The sequence below is a fragment of the Mus pahari genome, chromosome 2 (assembly GCF_900095145.1).
Source record: "Mus pahari chromosome 2, PAHARI_EIJ_v1.1, whole genome shotgun sequence".
Taxonomy (NCBI): Eukaryota; Metazoa; Chordata; class Mammalia; order Rodentia; family Muridae; genus Mus; species Mus pahari.
In genome coordinates this window covers 43,210,407-43,230,854 of record NC_034591.1, presented here as the reverse complement: position 1 = coordinate 43,230,854, position 20,448 = coordinate 43,210,407, and the positions used below count along the sequence as shown (strand labels likewise).

General features: G+C 39.5%; 1 protein-coding gene across 12 annotated transcripts in view; it reads left to right on the top strand.

Annotated features, from left to right (window-relative positions):
* Cadps2 (calcium dependent secretion activator 2) overlaps nucleotides 1-20,448 on the top strand; it is a 518,996-nt gene that overhangs the window by 495,359 nt on the left and 3,189 nt on the right. For all 12 annotated transcript variants that reach the window (XM_029533832.1, XM_021190679.2, XM_029533805.1 and 9 more), the window contains one exon: nucleotides 17,718-17,822. In XM_029533832.1, the coding sequence (XP_029389692.1) occupies nucleotides 17,718-17,822 (105 nt within the window). The remainder of the gene's footprint in view (nucleotides 1-17,717; nucleotides 17,823-20,448) is intronic.

The following is a 20,448-nucleotide window of genomic DNA, read 5'->3' as shown; positions in this document are numbered from 1 at the left end:
TTTTTTTTTTTTTTTTTTTTTTTTTTGCTTATGTGGTGATTTTCCGAAATATTGAACAGAACAGTGAGTTAATGCTATCTTTGTCACATTTCTTCCTAGCTAGAGAACATGCATATTTCGTGGGGAAAGGAGGTAGATCCACTCTACAAGTAGTCCCTCTCATGTAGGCATCATTGAAAGGTGGGGCTGTTTTCTAAAGATCTTCAGTGGTTTTGGCTTAGTCACCTGAGTAAATGTAGAAAGCTTTTCACCTCAAAGATATTCCCAACCTTAACTCGTCTTCAGTCTCTGAAATCCAGAAGGCTGTGTAGATATCTTCAGTAATTATCAGAGCTAACTGAAGCAGATCCGGGAAGGCCAACATTCACACAGTACCTTAATTGCCTGTTATCTAGTCTTTCCTCCCGAATCTTAAACATCTATTTTAGTCTAGGAATTCTCATTTTTGTACATCTGCAGTAGAGCATTGGACTTGTTATTTGTACAACAGTTGCAATGTCCTCAAACATTCCATTTTATTTAAAGTTGCACATATTTATTACTTTAATTAAAAATGAAAGTGAACCCTGACTCTATTGGTATGTCATTGAGAATGGCATATATGAAGGGGTACTCAGAGCCCCTAATTAGCCAGGGCTGAATTTGCCTCAATTACAGTTAGTAAATGAGAGGTTATCAAGTATGTGTTGAAAGGTAAAGTAGAATGTGTAGCTTAAGCAACAGATCATTACTGAGAGACATTATATAATTATTGGAAATCTACTTGGCTGGAACTTAAAATAATATTGTTAGGTGTCAAGAAACAGTTGAAAATAATGACCCAAAATGCACTGTTAGCAACCAGAGCCTATTACAGATAAAAGATTGAAGAGAACAATAGCACTCTGGCATAGTGGCAAACTTTCACTCTTCCAATTAGACTGCTTCCTATAAAAGAAAGTAAATGGAACCTTCCAAGTTCAGGGGCAGATCAACACACAAGTTATGACGTATTAACTTGGAGTGCTCTCATCCAACTCCGTAAAATGCCAGGGGCTCCAATTTTGTCCGTATAATATAAGGTCCAATACTTAAAGAATGATAGCCTTTTACTGAAATAAAATTCACTTAGTTTAGAAATATGCCAACACTATCTTATATAAAAAACTATTAGTCTGCAAGACACGCATATATTTAAAGTGTCTCTGACACTTTAAAAAAGAACTCATGTGTTATAGTGCCTAGTCTTCTTTCTAGATGGTGCCCTAACCATGAGAAGGGCTATTGTCTTAGTCAGGGTTTCTATTCCTGCACAAACATCATGACCAAGAAGCAAGTTGGGGAGGAAAGGGTTTATTCTGCTTACATTTTCCACATTGCTGTTTATCACCAAAAGGATGCAGGACTGGAACTCAAGCAGGTCAGAAAGCAGGAGCTGATGCAGAAGCCATGGAGGGATATTCTTTACTGGCTTTCCTTTACTGGCTTACTCAGTCCACTCTCTTATAGAACCCAAGACTACCAGCCCAGAGATGACACCACCCACAAGGGAACCTCCCCCCTTGATCACTAATTGAGAAAATGCCTTACAGCTGGATCTCATGGAGGCATTTCCCCAACTGAAGCNCCTTTCTCTGTGATAACTCCAGCTGTGTCAAGTTGACACAAAGCTATCCAGTACAGCTATCAAGGGAGTTGTGGAACTTGCCATACTTCTAAAGATATCCTTGACCTCTAATACTTTTTCATCAGTTAAACATCTTCATTGGCCCTAACTTATAGTGAAATGCCCAGAGCTCAATTTAAATAACGGTACCCCTGACTAAGGCACAAGCATGACCATTGCCCTAGACTTGTGCCTGTGGTTCTGGGACATCTAGGAATGAGAACAGCAGCAAACTCCACTGTTCCTACATGGCCATATACTGTGTTAAAATGTCTGACCTGTCTCCACTGCACTGCTACTCCTGTTCCCACCTCCAGAGACAAGCAGTTTTGTTTCTTGACTTAAACACATGAAAACTGGAAATGGTTTAAATATGTATTAGCCCTAAAGGCATAAGTATTATTCATTTAGATTTTAATGTTAAATCTTGAAGTATCAAAATTCAAAGTGCCCTCTAAAGGTCAAAAACTATTAGTACAAACATTACACTCTCTCTCTCTCTCTCTCTCTCTCTCTCTCTCTCTCTCTCTCTCCCTCTCCCTCCCTCCTCTCTCTCTCATCCCATAAGAGCTTAAACATATAGAACACTTTCTGATTAGAAGAGAAATAACTTCTCCAGTGTATAAGTAAATAACAGGACGGTGTTGAGAACAAACAAAACTGAGTTTAAGATACGTCTCTAATCCAGGACTGGAGAAATGATTAAGTTGGTAAATTGTCTCGCAAACATGACTACCAGAGTTCAAATCCCAGCACAAATATTTGGTGAGCACCTTTGATCCCAGAGCTGTAGAGGATAGAGACAGGACAGCCTCTGAGGTTTGCTGACCAGCTATCTAGCCATCTAACTAAATCCATGAACTCCTCGCTCAGTGAAAAACTCACAAAAACATAAGGTGGGGGAGGGGCTGGCAAGAGGGCTCAGTGGGTAAAGGCATTTGATCACAAGCGTAACAACCTGAATTCTGCCCCTGGATCCCACATGGAAAGGCAGAACTGACTTCTATGTGCTCTCCATGTGGACAGAAATACAGGGGGCTGGTGGGGTGGGCAGGGAGGTAGCCAGCCCTTATCTCTTCAAGCTTTCAGAATAGTTTTACCATTTTTATTCTTCCAAATAGATGTTTCCAACCCTGTGGGTAATGTGCTATTATCCTCTAGAAAGTGAATGGTTTGTTGGTATCCCCCGACTCTGAACTTGTGTCTCTTTTCAAAATGTTTCTGTGAAATCCCATATTTCAACCATACCTCAGACTTACAAAATTTGAAATAATAAAGTCACATTCTGTGACAAGCACTCTACTGGGCTTCCAGAAATCCAAGTCCTAACCGCAGCCTTGTCGTTAATTGTGTTGGTGATTTTCCAATGTCTGAGAAATATTCTATTTAGTTAATAGCAGTAAACTGAAAAATCATCCAAAAATTCAAATCGTTTCTGAAAACCAGATTCGTAATCCAAAGATGGCTTGTGTTTTTAATTTGGCGGTGGTGGTAGAAACCTCTTGGTTGGCTGCGTCAGGACACAACAGAGTAACATTTTCTTTTTTCATCCTTTTCTGTTAATCAGATGAAAGCAACATGTCCTAGCTAAAAAGATAGCAAGTGCAGTGGATACGTAGAAAAGGAAGTCTATGTTTATTAAAGAACAGCTGGGGACCAGTAGGGTGGCTCAGTGGATAAAGGTGCCTGCCTCCAAACCAGACAACCAGAATTCAGTTCCAGGAGCTGCATGGTAGATGGAAAGAACTGGCTCCCTTGAGTTGTACTTGACTCCACATGTTGGCTGTGGCACTCACACACACACACCCAGCTCCATAGTCCAACAGTCCCTCTTTAATGCTACCCATGATTCTTCCGAGACGGAGTGTCTACTTACTTTGCCAGGTTTCAGGGCATGGAGCACAAGCCATAAAACTCTATGTCATGAGAGAGCCTGAGACATTCATGGAGAGTATTGGTTCTCCCAGCTGCATAGTGCAGACAGGAAGTCAAGACTGACATTGCCCAGTAAAAGCCACTAGGGTGCTCTCTGCCATAGCTTCCTAATATCCAAGACCTAGAGTTGAGATGAAAGACTCACCAACGCACATATTTCCCAGGACACCAATGCTACCCAGTTCTCTAAACCTTTGTGCATTTCTTGGGCATGCCCAACAGGAATCCCCTGAACAACCTCGTTTTAGTTTTCCTGTTGCTGAAGGCACACCAGGGTGCAGTACCTAATTGGCAAATCATGCAGATTAAGCATTCTCTTGTGCTATAAACTGATTAAATACTTAATTGTTGGGGAGATTCATCTCTATGAGATTTTTATTAAAACATTGTTGTGATGTCTTATAAAAATTAAATGAAGTTCTTTAAAGGATAGCTAATCAGTTATACTCACCCAAGCGGTTTTGTAAAGGATTCATTTCCAAAGACATGGCGTGAAAAGAATTTTTCCTAGTTCAACAACAACAAGAAAACAGCAAACCTCAATTAAACATTTTAAGCCAAACTAAACCTCTACGCTATAAATAGGTTCAGTAACCAATCAGTATTATCATAAAAAGAAAAACATGAAAATAGCACAAGGAAATATGATTTCTAAATGAAATTAATTTTGTTCATAGAGTCTCTTGTCTCTGGACTCCTAAATAAAGAAGGCAGAGACATAAATGCTCAGGATGTTTTTATCCAGACTGTCACACCGTTGCTTAAATGTTTTGGTACAAGAGTTTAATTATGCTCGGTAACATCAGTACATCATACATCAGAAGTACTGTTCCTGAAACTTACATAAAGATTCAACTTGTTACTATGTCAGTGTCCCAAAAATAATTTAAATCAACAAAGCATAGATAAGAGCGACTTCTGAACGGGGTGATGGTACATACTTGTAATTTCAGCACTCACAAGGCCGAAGCAGGGGGATCTAAAGTTCAAGGCTACCATGGGATGGATGGGGAGAGAGAGAGAGAGAGAGAGAGAGAGAGAGAGAGAGAGAGAGAGAGAGAATGGATAGGTAGATAGATAGATAGATAGATAGATAGATAGATAGATAGATAGATAGATAGATAGATAGATAGCAGATTATGGATGGTGGATAGATAGGTAGGTAGATAGATACATAGATAGATCTTCCATATATGTGGCAAGGAGAGAGAGAGAGAGAGAGAGAGAGAGAGAGAGAGAGAGAGAGAGAGAGAGAGAGAGAAACACTGACCAGTAGATAAAACTTCCATTCCATGATATTTTTGGTCAGGTATATTTAGAATTGACAATGCACATCTTAAACCATTATCTTTTGGTGGGGGGCTTTTTTTTTTTTTCCTGAAAGCACCCTTCATAAAGAGTATGGGATGAGACAGAATCCAGTGAAAACTGTCTCTGTCCGCTCACATCCGTTCTCTTACTAAAAGTCTCTTCTCTTATATGTGAATGTCAACTTAAAAGTAGCAACTTCTCTCATTCAGTGACCTTTTGCTTTCAAGTCCCTGGGCAGTTGTTCTAGAGTCTACCTACTTTACTGGCAAAGATCTTCATTGCTGCTCTGTTTCCTCTGTAAAAGGTAGACCAATGTACAACATTCTGCCTTGGCCCATTATTACCGACCAGGACTTTCCTAACAACGCTCCGAAATTAAGCACTCCAGGACACGGGTGTCATAACCGCTCCCCTTCTCTATCAGCAGAAAGGATGATGTCAGTCGCAAGGGCAGCATGGTCGGTCGCTGAGGATCTCTGAAGAAACTTATTTCTGCTCTTATGCTGTGCACCTTTTCTCTGCCTCACTGTGTGCTAATGGTAGATTTTTAAAGGTGTATTGTCTGGGTTGTATAAACAGTGTCTTGCTCTTCTCAGGCCACGTGTCTCGGTGCCCTGGTAGCTACTGCAACAAAGCTCTCCCTCCTCAGTCTCTGTAGATAATGGCTCAGAGCCTACTCCTGACCGCTTTCTCCCCCTCAGACTTTGTTGTGCTTTAAACTGCAGTTCTCATGTTGCAGCGGCGTGGCTGTCTTCTTCACTTGTGCGAATAATCCTCATTTTAATGTTATTATTTGTAAGTGTAAGAATTTATTGAAAAAGCATCCACTTTTGATGTACAGTGTATGCCAAAATAGCTTTGGCAAGCCCGGGCACTGTTCTGGGGGGCCAAAGGCCCTCATTTGAATCTAAGCCGCAGCTGAATTAAACCAGGGAAACTTGAGATAAGCATGCCTAATTGCCCTAAGAGAAACTCAACAAGGGGGAAAAATGTAGCTTGTTGATCTTATTTCTTTGATAATTCAAAAGAATCTTCGGGACATCCGTGGACTCCTTAAACTTCGGGTCTTGAAATGTGATCAGGGTCCACAGTTGTCACTTGGCACATGCCCAGAAACACACATCTTTGCATGAGGCACCTGGACATCTGTGGCGGCGCTGGTAGAATCAGCTAATTAACAACACAGGCTTAAACAGGCACCTCATCTGGCGGTGCAGTTAGTTGCCTGATGGTGCTCAGCAGGATTTGGTAGTGCTTTTTATTTTTCTACCCTAATGGTCTGCCGCCCGCCTAATTTTACTTTATTGTCAGTCACTACTTACCGCAGCTTGGGGCCCTCCCAGGAGGCTAAATTATTATCAAAGGATTAGGGCCATGTAGCCTTGCAGTTCTGACATTTCTGATTACTCGTCTATGCCAGAACACTAATTAGCTGTGACTAATTAAGAAAAATGCCCCTGCCATAGAAAACCATTTAAAAGAACCGAGAAGGAGAAAAGCAATTCAAAAGCCGAGCAGTGCTGGGCTTTGCTGATGCTCTTTAGATTTCCACCAGAGCCTTAACTCACCTTTAATTGTGCTCAGTTTGGAGGGGAGGAGCCACTTGCAAACTGATGGGAGATTTTTTTTTTTTTTTTTTTTTTTGCTTGCAAAAGAAAAAAAAAAAAAAGAAAGAAAGAAAGAAATGTTGCTGGTACCATAAGATGCCTCAGCAGTGCGGGGACTGCCTCGGACTCACAGAAGGTGACGGGGTTTTCATGTTGAAGAAATGTTTATAAACACCATTTGCAGAACTGTACATCTCTAGTACACATCGGAGCTGCTGACAGAGCCCTGATGGATAGATGGATTGCTGCTGAAGAAACTAAAGCAGTATTGAGTTTATGCACCAGTGAGGGATGGGTAATAAGCCGTAGGTAGAACCACACCAAAGTATCTTAATGCTGGTTTCCTCTTCTGTCACCTTAGGCTTGTCTGGATGGTTGAACTTACTTGCATGTAGAGTCTGGTGCATAGTGGCTTCTGACAGCTCACTTGGCATGCCTGCACAGCATCTGGCCACTGGTGGCTTATTACTGAAATCCCCCAGCTCCCCTAAGACCAGCATCTCTACCAATTGACCAGTGCAGTGTTTGCACAGAACTGATAACTACTCTCCTTACTTTCAACTCCCAACTTCATAAGCAAATAACACAAATGGCTTCAGGGCCAATTTCTGTAGTAGCGTTTTAGATTCTCTCTCTGACTCAGCTCCTTCGCAGGTCCTCCTGCAGCCCCCTCTGCAGGCTTGACACCATTCACTGGTGGGCACAGTGGTGTCCCCTAGGTTGCCTATAGTATTGACTAAATCCAAATTTGGAGAGAAAAAAAAAAATCTGTGAGACAAAGTAGCCTTTTGGCAAAATCAGCATTCAGTCTAGTTATTGAATGAATTTATCAGAAAGCTAATTTTAAGAATGATTCATAAACATGCTTATAAACAGTTAACTTACCAAGAGTCTATATTTCCTGATCTCAGCCCATGCCTAGAAAAGATAAAACTCTAGATTTCACTATCTTAATGTAGGCAAATCACTTGGTTTAAATAAAGGAAAGTTCCAACACGCATATCTTCTAAATTCTTCATGCTGCATTTTAAACTTACTTCCCCTTTCCTCTCACTGGAGAACAAAAAGCAGGGCCAGCCTCCTCTAAGCAATAATCCTTCCTACGCATGAAGACTGTTATTAAGGTACCTGTCATACATGTCTACTCCTGGAAAAATAATCCTTATTTGTTTAACTTCTCCTCATAGGCCCCTTTCCTAGCCCTTTAATCACTGTCATGGCTATGCTTTGAAATTTCTCAAGGTGTTCACTGTCATGCGTAGAGATAAATAATATGCAGTATCTGAATGTGGCTGAACAAGATTCCTTCGGACCTTATTCTTACATATACACTCTGATACATACGCACACCGCTCTGTCTCCTCGAACTTACTTCCACTACTATAGTTCTTTCTGTTGACTTTCCTCTTAGCCACTCCTATCCGCCCTTGTTCCTTGGTATAGAATACTCCCTGAGATGTACATTGTGCACACAGAAAATCTAGAAGACAAACCTATTCCATTATTCGATGCCCATGTGGAGAGAATGGCGGTGAACACTGAGAATCAAACCTTAGATACTAACTTTATGACATGTCTTTGGAGTCTAATTAGAAGAGGCTCCAACCTCTCTTTTCACCCATTATTTTTTTATTTAGCCTGCATTTATTGATCACCTCTAAAAAGCATGCCATGCAAACAGCTGGAAGCCTGGTGCTAAGCAAGTACCTGCCCTAAGGGAGTTTATGTTTTAAGAGCACACAGATTTTCATGAGGAAGCGCTAATTTCCACATAGAATGTTTTACTGTTTCGTCTTCAGAGTAGATATTCTCAGATATATTTACAGATGGAAACACAATGCAGGACAAAACTGAGTATCTCTTCAGTCTACCAAATAGTAGTGATTTCTCTATGTTTCATGTAGATGACAAGAAAACAGCCACACATTTAGGTCCAACACAATTCATACCTGGGCTGAGTGTCTCTCCACCAACTGAAGGGACCAAAATCTCACACCGTGGTCTCCCTTCTCTACCCTCCCTGGGTTCCTTGCTCAAACTCCAAGAGAGCTCTCATGTGTCCTCGAAGAGAAATCCACACTTCAGCAGCAACAGCAACAGCTCACAAAGTCGATGGGTGTAGACATTTCCCAGATGTGTTGCTTTTCCAACTCCATCTTCAGAGATGCCTCAGAGCCTCAGATAACTAGAAGAGCAGGTCTCTGGATACCCATAAGCATTCTGGAGAGTCAGTTTGATACTTTGGTGACAGTCTTAAAGCCAGTCTAGAGCTGAACACACCTTACCACATAGTGTTAGTGTAACTCCGTGTATGAGTGCACATATATGGGCATGGAATTTTTTTTAGTTTGTAATACTTCTGCTTCAATCATCGATTAACGTGAAACGACTGTCACCATTTAAGCTCCATTTTACTACTATGTACCATTAGATGTGTACAGTTATCTCCTTGATAACTCCAACAATTTTAATGCCTATTGGATTTTTGTGGGACAAGGGTCGAACCCAGGGCCTCATGCAGGCAGAACGAGCACTCTACCAAAGGAGCAATTTAGTAGGTCCCTATTAAATTCTGTTTCTATTAATAAAACATGATTCAAAACAGCAGTGACTCTGGCTCTGACACAATTATGTCATTTTTCTATAGAAAAGCCTTACCGCTATTTTGTATATACAAATAGCATTCTGTATTTCCAAATAGAAAAAAAAAAAAGAATCCACCAACAAATTTGTAATGTATGCTATGTTCCAGACACTCTGCCAGGGCTAAAGATAGCAACCCGAGTAAGGTTCTGTGAATACGTTGTGGCTGCTCACACCCTGTGATACACTTGTAACACATGGTGGATGATGATGATGATGATGATGATGATGATGATGATGATCACCTGGCAAGGATATAATAAGCATAAAATGAGAGAGTACCCAATTCTCCCTGGTTGGAAACAGTACTATTTTCATAGCAGACAATGAGGAACTGCATCTTCAATACTGATATGAATACATATAGCCAGGGAGATAAAGTTGGTAATCCAATTCCAGTCCAATGATGCTGGCAAGCTGAGAAACCAAAGGCACAGAGAAACCCAACATAAGGTGGAGCCATTGGTTCTATGGTTTGCTACACACCCACTGTGGGAATTGACCAAGACTGAGGCAGAAAGGCAGCTGGTTACTCTATTCCCTGTGTACTTTGAAGACTGAATTTTGGAATTCTCTATTTAAGAAAACTCGAGTAGGAAGACCCTCAACCAGCATATTCTCAAGCTTAAATCTTATCTTGAAATGAAATCATACCATTTAAGTAGCAATTCCTGAAGATAACTGTATCCTTCTTTAGGTCTTATGTTATTGATTTAAAGTATAACATTGACTAAAATTTTATATGCAGTGTGTAACGTGTCATCCAACCAGAAAAACAAAAGCAAAAACAAAACAAAAAAAAAATGGCTATAGTACCCAAGAAAATCATTCTTAAATGATTTCTGTGCCCTGGACTGTTACAGATGCTGTTGTGACTAAATAACCTACTGCCAAACCATTAATTTGTTTTGTGCAAATAGTAACCAAACCAGTGTGGCTCCCATCATTGGGTCCTAGGCAGAGAAGAGTGAAATAACTAATGTTTACATTTTCATCACTAGCCTTTTAGCATCAGGTGAGCTACAAAATAAACATGCAGAGGCAACTTCCTACTTTAAGATAGTAAATAATATAAAACAATACTTGCTTTTATGTAACGTAGCAAGGCTTAAAAGTGGTATTGAGATGAAGAGGGTCTGGCACTCCAATGACAGAGAAGTTTGTTTCTGCATTCAGAAAGTGACTAGTAGATGCCAACACTCCCTGCTTGGCACATTTTACCTTTGTCTTCCTTAAATAAACCTGGCATGTGGAAGGAGTAAACAAGAAGGTCAGGAGTTCAAGGTCACCCTCAACGGTATATGGAGTTTAAGGCCATCCTAAACTTCAGGAGAACCATTCTCTAAGTAAATTAGCAAAGGAAAGGCTCATAATTTGCAAAAATATCAAAGTGTTATGTCACACTTAAAACAAAACAAAACAAAAATCCCTCTGATTATTAAACTTCAAAAAGTGTGTATCATCTGTGCTTAAGAAACAAACAGAACATGCAGAAAGCCACATACATTGAGTTCTCCTATGCAGATCTTTTTTCTGTTCACTGTTTTGTTACACTTTAAAAAAAAAAAAAAAGGTGGGGGGGGTTGTTGGGTTTTTTGTTTGTTTGTTTTTTGGTCTTTTTAGTATTTTTAAACATCAAGCAATAGGGCAAATTAAAAAAAAAAAAAAAACTTTGCAAGGGGAGATTAGGTAAAAGAATTTCCTTTCCTTGCACATTGCATTAGCAGATTTATTGATATGTTTGTTGTCTGAGAGTGTGAATTTCTTCAAATTGCCAGAAACTAGTGAATATCTTTGAAATGGTTAAGAACCCCTTATACTTGTGCACAGTACTGTGTCATGATCAGTGGGGAGCCACCAGGAATTAAAGGGGTTGATTTCTTAATTTTATACTAGAAGCTTCAAATTGCCTTAAAGAATTAGAATTTTTTCGCTAACAGTACAGAAAACTAGCTTCTTCTCAAAAAGGAAATGCAGTAACAATTACAAACTTGGACTTTGGGGCCAAAATGTAAATTAAATATCTTATAAGATATATAGCTCTGAATAAGTAAATTATTTCATCTAAATCCAGTGTTCTACTTAATTAATATGTAAATATGCAAAATTGTAAATAACACCTACTTCATCAAAGTTAATAGTTGACCTTAGTTCATTTTACTTGTACATCATGTAAAAAGTGTTTGATGACTTTATAATCAGAATTATAATAATACTGTACGACTAGAAAAGTAGTTCACATAATAAAGTGCTTGCCTAGCACGCACAGAGCTCTGGGTTTGACCCCCAGAACGGTGATGACACAACCCATAATCCTAGCACTCAGGAGGTATAGATAGAAGGGAGAATCAGAAGTTCAAGTTTACCTGTGGCTACATAGCAACCTCAAGGCCACCCTAAAATACAGAAGACCCTATCTCAAAATAATTAATAGTAATATAAAATAACAGCAATAAAAGTGATGATCCGGACTTCGGTCACCCTGCTCCTTACTACACTGCATTGTTTCATTCTTGTGTCTGTGTTTTATTAAGAGAGAAAATGGATTTAAAAACAAAACAACCAACAGTAGAAAGCGCTAGAACTCAAAACTTTCTTGCTTCTTTATTCTGAAAGAATAAAGCGATATCCAAGCATCGTCAAAAAAAAAAAAAAAAAAAAAACCTGAAAGAATGAGAATTCGATAGTTTAAATTTTTTTCTTTCAGTTCAGTCTTGATGCCTTTTCCTGAAACAATCAATCTGATTTCACAATATTTTTCTCCATTTTGGGGAATAGAATACAGAGTCCCAGGCATGGTAAGCATGTGTTCTACCTTGAACCGTTTTTTTCCCAGCCCCCAGATGACCAGCATTTCTGCAGAGTTAATAGTTTCTACAGTCTGCACCACCGCATACAGGTGGAGAAGCTGATGCACCAACAGTTCATCAGACCAGCTCACTTGAGCAGATAGATTAAGGGGCTGGCACTGCCTTCCTTCTGCCCTCCCTCCCAGGGCCTGTTTTCTTCTCCTCTGGTGCATGAGCTCCAGCCCTCAGCTACCATGGCCAGGAGATGCTCTGTATCTGCCCCATCCCCCAGGACCATCTCTGTGCCTAATTGACAGTGTTATCCTGTGTCAGTTGGGCCAAACGCATCCTCTGTTTTCAGCTGTGATACGTTGGTTTGGGTTTTCCTTAAAACAGCCCTTCATCCTTTTCCAAGCCAACACACAGCTGTAAAGGGCTCTGCCTGAGACTTAAAATCATGTCTTGACATCTGTTCTGTGAATCTGGATATGATAGTTTCGGTGGGATGCCTTGAATTAGGGGTGGGGGTGGCATTATTGTATCACATTTACATTAATATTATATTTGCATTTGAGTGTTTAGAAATGGGAAGTGAGTGGAATAGAACCATAATTTAGTTATTAAGTAGATGGGCTGCTGGCAGAAGTAACAATGGGTAGCCAATAGAGCATGCATGTTTTCAGTGTGCTGCTAAATCTGTAGGGTTATAAGTTTTTGTTTCTCTAATAGTGCCATTAAGTGGTCCTAGAGGGTGGCTTATAGTTATCACTCATACCAAAGCCTTCAATATTAAATATATACATATATATTATTTAATTCAATTGAGCTACTGGATTTTAAAGTTTACATTTCCTAAAATGAGATTTTGTGGGGTTTATTCCCTTTCAAGAGAGTAGTTGAGCTCTTTTAAAAAAAAAAAAAAAAGCTTCTCTTGAATAAACACTGCTCACTCTGGAAATCTAGCCATCCATCAAACCTTAGTGCCCTGAAAGATGTTGGTCCTTCCTTCCTTCCTCCTTCCTTCTTTCTTCCTCCCTTCCTCTTTCTCCTGTCCTCCTTCCTTTCTCCTGCCTTTCTTCCTCCACCCTCCTTTCCTCCTCCTTTCCTTCTCTTTTCCTTCTTCCTCCTTCCTTTCTTCCTCCTTCCTTCCTCATTTCTTCCTTCCTCCTTTTTTCCTTCTTCCTTTCTCCTTCCTTCTTTCCTTTCTGGGTTTTGTTTTGTTTTTTTAACCTATTGAGACAAGTGTAGCTGGAGAAGAATGGAAATATACCAACTAGTTGGGCCAATTCGTAATCAATAAAAATCTAAACACTTAAGCAGGAAACACACCACAGATCTGTGCCATGCAACGCGGCTATTTTTGCTTTGCCATCATCATCAGAAGCTCCATTCTGCCAGAAATCATTTACTTGAAGCCGCCTCAATATATAACCCCTATGGGGTCTTGTGATTCAGATTTAGGAATATCAGCCCACAGAGGGTCTAAAGGCATTGTGCATTAGTATGTATTGAGACCTCGTTCCAGGTGGCAAGCAGCTGGACTTTTGAAAAATAAAACTTCCAAAATAAATGTGAAGTGCTTGTTCCCAGGCTATAAGTGTTATACTTAATGAAATCATCCTCCAAATGTTATAAATGAGGCCAAAAGGGGGGGGTAGGTTGTGCATATTTAATATATTTGTTTTGTATCTCCTCTAGTCAACAGAATAATGACATTCCTTAACTACTTCTCTTTAACTTGCACGAAGAAAGCACGGTATGTTGCTAAATCTCTTTTCACCAGCTCTGCGGAGAAACAACTTTAATCCTTGTTAGAAAATTGCCGAGTCTGAGGCTGACAAAGAGCTCATGCTTGTTCCATTGTTAGTGCTCCGGGGCCCCAAGAGCAGAGCCCTTTACAGCTGCGTGGATCCCGCCCGGCTCAGCTGCACTATTTAGGAGCGGAGGTTTGTCAATTTCTATTGACAATGGAGAGAGATTTTCAGGGCCTGTAGCAGTGCCGACACGGTTGGGGATCAATGCCAGCCATTCAGGCTGCACCCTCTTTCATTGCTTTGGTTTGTTAATTCAAGACTAAAGGTCCACGGAGGGGGTTCAGGGTGTTTAAGAAAGCTGATGAACTGCGAGCGTTTATGGCCCTGGTGTGGCAATTTCCATAGTCAGTGGCAACTCCTGGCACTGAGGGAGCTTGTGCCCTTGTTGACCCTCTTGTTATTAAAAATGCACAAGTGCTGCGCTTCTCAATATTTCCACACTCCCTCGTTGTCAATACCACCTTCTGAGCCCTTCAGCTTGTTGCTTGCTCTAAAGATCTTCTTAGATTGGGTTTGAAAACTTCACCTTAAACACTAGATTAGACTGATGTTCTGTTTTCCGTGCTCCTGTTGATTTGTTGAACCTTCCCAGGGCTGGAAAGCAAGTAGCAGCTTGATGGGGAGACGGGCTGCTAATATGATTTACCAGTCTACAGTCATGCACAATAAGTGTGAATAAATACAAGGGTCTCACAGAGTCAGCCCTAGCCTTTCCTTTCCTTTTCTTTTGCTTTAAAAGAGATATCTCAAGAAGATGAAGTGAGTGAGTGGTGCATGCCCTTACAGGAGCTGAATGAACCACGAAAGGAAAAAAGGAGCTTTTTTTTTTTTTTTTTTTTGGTTAAAGTGGCAGACTAGTATCGTGCATTGCAGTAGAGAGAAAAGAAAATGTAAAATATACAGTTACTGCTTTACCCCCAAGTAGACCAAAGCAAAGGATAAATGGGAAGGAAACCACCATTCCCAGGGCTTCAGCTGGGTTTCAGCCTAAGCTCTTGCACCTTCCTGTGAGTCCCTGAACCAAGAGAGCCAAATACTCAAGTAACTTACTTTGTAAAATTAACTTTCGCAAAATGAAGAGGATTTCTCCCCAACGTCTAACATCCTGACTCTGCTGCATATTCACACTCTCAAGTTTTTGATTTTGCTTTTTTGGGTTTTTTTTTTTTTCTTTTTTCTTTTGGTTTGTTCTGTGTCTTTGTTTTTGTTTTTTCTTTCTTTGTTTCATGCAAAGGCTTGCTTGGGTTTTGATTTGGTGAGGCAAAGGGATCTTACCCAATTTGGACTCTTCTCAAAATGAAAAGAAAAATGGAGAGGGTGATCTAACTGTATTTTCACCCCCTTAGAAAAGACATATTAACTGCAGCACCAGAAGTATCAAACTGCAAGAAGTTCCTGTGTGGTGGCTTTGTTAGGGTGGGATGGGGAGGGCTCCAGTTTCCTCTCAGGCAGGGGAAAGTTGCAATGGATTGATGTTATCATTAGCTTGCTCTTCCATGGCCTCATAGGCTAAGCCCTGAGCCCTAAGCCACTGCTGTCTCTAGTCAGTCCCTCAATTCAGCCACAATTATTCTTCAGTCTGCCTTGATGTAAATCGAAAGCATACATTCTGAACAGATAGGATATCATTTCTGAGATACATTGCTTCTAGATGGAGATGTTTGCCTTCAAGGGAAGATTGAGGAAAAATGGCTTAACCTCTTCCTTAACTACCAACGTGTTCACCTTTATTGCTCTCGTCCCATTTAGATTATTTTATTCCCAAGCTCATTTTCTCTTAATTTATAATTTGGGTACTATGTTAGAAGTATTAGATTAATAATAATGCCTGTGTTCTATTAAATGCCCTTTCCATTATAACATCATTGTGAGCATCATTTGAAATGATATGAGGAGTTTTTTTTAAACATAAATGTACATGTTGAGTGGTTTTTAAGGGAAGGCTTCATTTCTCTGAGTTTTATACAACTCAGCATGTACAGATACACACTAACATATTAATGCTGCATTGTGCTAGCCTTTATATTATATATAATATTTTCTCTCTTCCAATAGGAAAAATTTTTTAAAAATTTTTAATCATTTCGACAGCATTTTAGGTTCCAGAATATCTACTCAGTGTGGTATAGGAGTAGGTTCTTAGTGCCATGTGCTAATTCATTATTTCCAATCATACCCCAGTGTTCAGCTATATTAAAATACAAGCAACTAAGGCTAAATAATTTGGGGGTGGTGGTGAATGTAGAATTAATGTCAGAAATAAAAGGTAGCACGTATCCATAAAAGATTATGAGACCACATATCAACTGAAGCACTGCAAAGACTAACTAGTAATGTGATGAGAGCTTATGAGTGTGGGTATCTCATTTTATAAAACTTTTCAATGCCAGTTTAACAGTACTGAAGTAGTAAACAGGGTATTCATTAGGCAGGAACGATGGTATTTAACTCTCCGTCTGCTCTGACAGGTAAAAGAGCATTTTCTGTAATCTCTTTGGTCATATTTAGTAAACCAGCTCATTTCAATTTGCTTGTCACATTTTAATCCTGCATCTTCAATAGAGCAACAAATGAATAGAAATAAAGTAGGTGGCTAATTCATTTCCTACTTAAACTACCATTTCTGACTCTTACATCGGATCACCATTAAATCGTCAATAAACCCAAGCCTGGATGAATTTTAGACTTGTAGAACTTAGAAGTTAAATTTTACTGTGTTGTTATATGGAGAAAACTAAGAATTTTTTTAAAAAAAAATATGTGTCTGGATACCTGAAAACAGATACATATGTGATGTGTTGTCATATTTATGTATGCAAACAGCTCACACACACAAACAACTCTTTCAAAACACTTCTCTCATTTTGTAAATGCCAAATCAATGTTGATATTTCTGTTACCCAATGAGTGGCAGCATTATTACACCAGTACCAACACCTGGCTCTGTCACATAATCACCATCACTGAATCTCTTAGAATGTCACAATTAATATCAGATGCCCGTTTTGAAAATAGGAGACCAAAAGAAATCTCTTTATGCTTTATTTTTCCGCTCACCGTGCATTATATTATACAGGGCAGGGAATTGCTGCCGAAGAATTGCAGGGGTTTTCTCCCTCTTCAATAGAGTTGTAACAAACGGAAAAAAGATGAAGCCTCCAAGATTACTTGCAAAGCAATGTAGATCTTTTATCTTTGTGATCTGGTTGGCAGTGTGTGCTTTGTGATTCTTGCTGCATACAAGAACTCCACCCTGACAAGGCTTCTTCCTGTGACCTCCGTAAATCGTGATTTAAGTAGTGTAAAACATCTTGGCAGTTGCTTCATAAGACTTATACAATACTTTTGCATTCCTTCAAAATGTTATATCTAAGCATTGACATCATGACTAGGTTCTAACTCTCCTAAGTGTCTGAATTTTTCATAGCATGAAGAACAATAGGAAATTTCCCTTTTAAAATGATTTACCTGGTGTGTGTGTGTGTGTGTGTGTGTGTGTGTGTGTGTGTGTGGTTTTTTGTTTTTTTTTTTATTGTTTTGGTTTGGTTTTTTTGTTTTTTGTTTTTTGTTTTTTGTTTTTTTTCCCCCTGCAGCTTGGCTGTCCATTCAGTTCCATAATGTGTATTTAGTGCCCCATTGTTACAAATTGCAAAGCAGGCCACTAGGCTGCAAAGTGCAAAAACACACGATTTCCCCCTGAATATGTTACAGCTAAACACTGTAATGCTAATTCATATACAGAACAGCCCAGGTCAGCTCAGCCGATTTGCCAGCAAAACATACAATTCTGTTAACAGGAAATTATAGCATTATTGACTTCAAGTGCCGATCCGTGGTCACTTCAGAGTGCGTCATTACCCTCTCATTACTGAATCTGTTAAATGAATTCTGCAGAGATTGTTTTCTTTTTTTTTGTCCTCCTCCTCCTCCTCCTCCTCCTCCTCCTCCTCCCCCACCCCGTCCTTCTTTCCAGCAATGGTACAGCAATTCCATGAAAGTCATCTGTGTGTGGCTGGCTGACAGACTAGACCTCCAGCTTCATATTTACCAACTGAAGACGCTCATCAAGATTGTGAAGGTAAATGAAAAGTGTTGAAATGTGAATTGCCTGCCAAACCATAAAGAATAATGGTAAGATACCGTCCCACCACAAGGAAAAAAAAAAAAAAAAGAAGGTTGGTGGATTTAAGTACTTAGAGCGAAAGACAATACACACAAATCCCCCAGAGCACGTACTTGACTGTGGTAGGTCCGCAGTGATTTCACACTCGTTGTCATAAGAATAAAGTACATTCTTTGTGTTTATTGGGACGATATATTAATCACGAGGGCTTTTGATTTGTACTTGACAATAAAATAAGGGAAATTCGTGATTTCCCCGTGCCCTATTGGGAAATTAGACACATTGTGTTAGGAATTACCCAGACCAGGTTCTTTTGGAACTATCCCTCTTCTAACATGTAAAGGACGTGACCGTTAGAGAGCATCCAAAACTGCTAACCCAGACCTCCCATGCATTCAGCAGGGGACTTGGACTTTTGTGCTTCAAGAGAAAAAGGCACTATGCCTATACATTTATCTTTAACAGCTGGGAGCTTTAAAATAATGTATCTACTCAACAAAATTTTTGTGGGGGCAAAAATTTACTCCAATTTTTTTTCCAAAAGTCAAATTTTTTGATATAGTTGAAAAAAAAATCAGAGAATCAAGATTTTTTTTTATGCAGAAGACCTTCCATTTGGTGCTGTTTATTAGTGGTGCCCATATAGGGGTGGGTGTGTGGGTGTGGGTATGCGTGCGTGCTACATATGTATGTAATATGTCAGGCATGTGAGATCGCTATTCTGACCTCAAACTATCAGCACCCCCTTTCGGATTTGTCAGAACCACAGGGTCCTTTAGCAGCAGCCTAAACTGGTGAAATCAGGAATGAATGATAAGACCCAGAAATCTACAGATTAACAAGCCTCCAGAAGATTCTAATACACGCTGAAGTTTTCAAAGTACCACTGCATTACATCATTAAAAGAAATTTCCATTTACATTTAAAAATTTACCAGGAAAACCATTTTCTTGGTTCCTAGGGTCTAATTCACATACAAATTGTTTTGTGTTACAGACTCTCAAGTTACCACAAATCAAAGCCACAGATGAATTCTGTTCCACAATCAGATTTGGGTAAATCTCAAAGTAGGAACTGAACCATGCTAAAATAATAGCAATGATGATCAGTGACCAATAACAAGTAAAGTTATTGCCACACATGACACTTGGATGCTCCAGCCACACATTTCATATAAAAAACAGAATATCTTCACTTTCTCATAGCATGTATTATTTACTCTACAAAGGACGAAAACCACACTGTGACACGTTCAGGTGCATCTTACTCCACCATCATGTCTTCCTTATTTCTACAAATGTAAATTAGACCACTTTCAAATGAAGTTTGTTCTGCATGAAAGACAGGATACTGTGTTTACCTTGCATATGCATGTATCTGTTGATGTCACACTGTATACTGTTATTTAAATGGAGCCAACTGGCTGTCTTCTCCAGCGGCCATATTTCAAGCTTGTCTCTCATGTTCAAGACGTCAGCAGTCATATATTCAGCCAGTCCTCAGTTGATAGATAGCTAATCTCGTTGTTTGGAGAATTAAAATATTTTTTATTACTTGCCCATCATTTGTTTCATGGAAGTTTGAAAGTTACTTATTTTCTTATATTAATGCATCTCAATTAATAAAGAACATGCACTGTTTTCAACTTATTGAGATGTGATTTCCAAAAATAGTCTATAGTTAAAGTATACAACATAAGGATAATTAATAACCTATACATAGAATACGCTAAGAGAATACAACTTCTCGTGAGTAAATATTTTAACAGGAAAGAACAGTTAATAACTTTGTGAATATTACAGAAGCTTTTTCATATTGCTCTAATCCAATGTTATTTTAAGATAATCTCTTTTTCTGGCCATAAATAATGGAAACTAATAAGTATGCAATTAAGTTTCATAAATTGTTGACTTTACTTTGACTTTTCTCTATGTGGAAGACTGACTCTAGGACCTCATTTGTGCTAGGCACTCTAGCAGTGAGCTATACCCAATTCATTTTTTGCATTTCTTATTTTGAGACCTGCTATTGCTAAGTTTCCTAGGATGACCTCAAACTCTCTCTGCCACCCAGGCAGATCTTGAAAACCTGGGGCTCATCCTGTCTCAGCTTCCCAAATACCAAAAATGACAGACCTGTGCCACCAGCCACAGCATGACTTAACAGTGTCATGCAATGGTTCATCATCAAATCCTTAGAAATGATTTTGCTTTTGTTCATAAAAAAATCATTTTTACTCACAATAGCGGTTTTGTTTTTAGTAACCATATTCCACTGAGTTTCTAAGAAGGACTAAACATTGCGTATGTATGACTGTGAGGGCTACTAGGTATCCCTTCCTTCTGGCTAGATCATTTGGGTTTGGCCTGCCTGTTACAGCAGATCCCAGCATTCTAAGCTGGATCCACTCAACTCTACCCCCTCCCTCACTCCCCACAGGCAGGCAAAAGACCTGAGAGTGATCTGTGTGAGGGTCACCTTTGCCCAGTAACAGTACACAGTAATCGGTTCATTTGTCTTAAGGAAGGAAGGAAGGAAGGAAGGAAGGAAGGAAGGAAGGAAGGAAGGAAGGAAGGAAGGA